The sequence below is a fragment of the Galeopterus variegatus genome, unplaced genomic scaffold, assembly GCF_000696425.1.
Source record: "Galeopterus variegatus unplaced genomic scaffold, G_variegatus-3.0.2 Scaffold269, whole genome shotgun sequence".
Taxonomy (NCBI): Eukaryota; Metazoa; Chordata; class Mammalia; order Dermoptera; family Cynocephalidae; genus Galeopterus; species Galeopterus variegatus.
Genome location: NW_007726380.1, coordinates 762,263 through 765,690, shown reverse-complemented (window position 1 = coordinate 765,690; position 3,428 = coordinate 762,263). Strand labels below are relative to the sequence as shown.

Genomic DNA, 3,428 nt, shown 5'->3' with positions numbered 1-3,428 from the left:
GGGCTCGCTGCTGCGGCGCTTCCGCGGAGGCGTGTGCGGCCCGGGAACGGCCCGGGGAAGCTGCTGCACGCGGCTACGGGAGGGAGCGCGTCCGCTCCGCTCGGGTCGGTCCGGCCGGGCCATGGAGTCGTTGCCTGAGCCCGCGTCCCGCTGTCTTCTGCTCCTCCCCTCGCTGCTGTTGCTGCTCCTCCCGGCCCCGGGGCTGGGCCCGAGCCAGGCCCGAGCCGAGGAGAACGACTGGGTTCGACTGCCCAGCAAATGCGAAGGTGAGGGGCGGGCCCGGCGCATCTTGCCGGCGGGAAGGGGACGGCGCTGGCACGGGAGGGTCGAGGCGTGGGGTCCTGGGCTCTGGAGCGAGTCTCTTGGTTCATTGAACCTACAGAGCGCTTGGCACTGTGCTGGGCGCTGGGGACCCCGCGGTGGGCGAGGGATCCGATCTCTGTGCACGTGGAGCTAACCCAGGGTCGTAGATGCCTCGATGTCGTGGTAGGGGAAGTGCAGGGCTTTGGGGCCGGTGAGTAGCATCTCATCTCGCCCGGAGGTGGAGGAAGGCTGGTGTAGAGGGGAGACAGGAAAAGCTTCATAGAGGAAGCCTGAAGAGTAATTAGGAGTTAGGCAGGTGAAGAGCAGTGGAAAAGAGGGGCCCACTCAGGAAACTGCAGACGCAGAGGCCTGCAGGCTGAGAAGCAAAGGCGAGTTTGAGGAACCGAAAACGTCCATATGACTCGTCTTGGGGGAAGGAGAACCTGGGACTCTCCCTTGTGCCCTCACCACAACCTAACCTGTGTAGTTGTCTGTTGCCCCACTAACAGCTCCCAAGGACAGGGATTTTGTCTCAAATGTTTATTCACAGAGTATCCGGTGGTGTCCCATAAATGTTCTGGGAATAAATATGATTAGATGGGGGGGTGGGTATGGGTGTGTGTGGAGGAAGGTGTCTGAGGCCTAAAGGATCACTTTGGGGGAAGAGTAGAACCTGGTGGGAACTTGGTGAGGGAGGAAGGCTCTAGGAATATGGAGAAAGGGTGAGTCCCAAAGACGTAGGGGTGGAGGCAAGAAACCTCAGAGAGAGAGAGAGAGAGAGCACACCTGCAATCTCACCACTGATCCAGGACTATGAAGGGCCTACCTCTTTTTCCTCCCTTCTATTTCTCAGTTTTCTCCTCAGACCTTTAACGTCACTCCTTCCTTCCTACCTTCCTAAACCCAGGCCCCCCAGAAAGTCGGTGATAAATCTCTTTTATCTGAGTTTAAAGCCTACATGGGACCAGATGTTTCCTAAACGTTGGGAAGTGGGGGTGGGGTGATTTGGGATACATAATCCTTCCATTTGAGAGATTAAAAATGAGATTCTCCAGAGATAAGCTTACTTCACTGGTAGGGAACCCAGGATGGGTTTTAGCCTATGCCTTCTCCCTTACTCCCTTAAGAAGACAGTCACAGGATTATGTTGCTTTCCTTTCACTAGTCCTAATTGACATCCTTTGGGAGTTTCACTTCCTCTTCTCTTTGTTTCCTATCTTACTCTGATACCAAAGAGCTCCTATTGTTTCTCATTATTTTCACAGTCTAAGAAGCTCATATTTCTTTTCCTTAGGAGACATTCACAGACTCATAGAAGATAGAGTTGGCAAAGATCTTAGAGATCATTGTAGCCTAAACTCATTTTGTAATTGATAAAGATTAATTTAAAAGAGATTTTTAGTCACAGGATGGGTTGTTTTTGTTATTACATCTTTGTTATTAAATGCTGCCTGTGTCTGGCCCATACAGCCTGACTCTTGGCTCAGTAGCTTGAATGGAACAGACCTTGGCATAGAGGAAGGAGAATCTGCCCAGAAAAAGAGTGGGTGGATGTCGGTGAAGGCCTGGGGTCTGTGCCATGAGTCTCCTCCAAGTCTGGTTCTGGGTAGCATTCCCCAGAGGAGGTCTAAGAGGTAATGTCTGGAAGAGTTGGGAAGTGAGATTGTGGTTGATGGGTAGAAAAGAGAAAGAATGTTCCAAACCTCCCGTTTCTCTTCTCCTGGAATACTACTTGTTGAGGGCATGGGAGAAGGAGGCAAAGGAGCCAGAAAAATGATGAGCTTGCACAGAGTACAGGACAGAAGACAGGAGGGAGCCCAGGTGGTCCTGGGTAGAGAGCCAGGGAGGTAAGATATCCTCAATTCATTGTGGACTCTGAGATCACCAACTTATAATTTAGTATCTTTGTGTGCTCCACAATCCATCAGTTAACGTGTATGTTATAAAATTTCACCAAACAAGCCTCCACGGGAGGTATTTATTTTTGTGGTAAATTGGTTTTCTACCAAACCCTGCTGTCAATGTTATAACAGTGCTGACAGCATTTAGCCTGCAGACTGCATTCCATTCAGAGGCATCAGAAGCTGCTAGGCCACAAACACAGTCTCTATCAGCAATATTTATCAAGCATTTAACATTTACAGTCTCAGACTAGGGAAATACAGAAAAAATCCAACATATGACGCACACTTTGAGGACCCTTGTAGTCTAGATGGAGATAACATGAGATGAATGAAGGCACTTAGGGAGAGCTTGGATCTTGCAGAGGCCAAAAATGAAATCAAGAGCAGCAGGTGGGGTTAGTCCAGAACTGACTCCTGAGGGAGGAGACTTAATGTGAGGTTGAGAGAATGGACAGGGAAGCCCACAGAGGGCATTAAGCACTTTCCTAGGGCCTCAGGCACTTCACACCCCTTTTGCAGTGGTAATTATTTGTTTACACCTTTGTCTGCTCCATTGAACTGAGCATCTGGAAGAGAGGAACCTTGTTTTCATCTCTGCATCTCCAGGCAGTACCTGATATAGGATTTGCTTAATAACTGTTTCAGAAAGAGTAAGGGGAAATGAGAAAATAAATGTACACAAACAGTAGGAACAAGGCCTCTGGGGAGGGGATATAGCAAATTAGCTTGGCAGGAATAGAGAGCTGGTGTTGTAACACATATGAAATCAAGTGATAAAACAGCCATAAAAGACATTTTGGGGGCAATTAGGGAAACTTGAATATGGACTATTAGATGATGTTAGAATTATTGTTAATTTTGTGAGTGTTGTAATTGTTTTATAGTTATATAGGAAAAGGTCCTTGTTCTCAAGAGATAGATGGTGGGCCGGCCCGTGGCTGACTCGGGAGAGTGTGGTGCTGATAACACCAAGGCCACAGGTTCGGATCCCCTATAGGGATGGCCGATTGGCTCTGGGTGAGCGTGGTGCTGACAACACCAAGTCAAGGGTTAAGATCCCCTTACCGGTCATCTTTTATTTTTTTATTTTTATTTTTATTTTTTCCTTTTTTTGTCTTTTTTTTTTTACTGACCGGTAACGGGATCGCAACCCTCGGTGTCGCGCCCGTACCGGGGACCGGCAACGGGATCACAACCCTCGGTGTTGCGCCCGTACCGGGG

General features: G+C 49.2%; 1 protein-coding gene across 1 annotated transcript in view; it reads left to right on the top strand.

The window, feature by feature from the left end:
• The first annotated feature begins 48 nt into the window (after positions 1-48).
• The window catches only part of CNPY3 (canopy FGF signaling regulator 3), an 8,130-nt gene continuing 4,750 nt past the window's right edge, over positions 49-3,428 (top strand). The window contains exon 1 of the mRNA XM_008566819.1: positions 49-266. Within this exon, the coding sequence (XP_008565041.1) occupies positions 122-266 (145 nt within the window). The 5' untranslated portion in view covers positions 49-121. The remainder of the gene's footprint in view (positions 267-3,428) is intronic.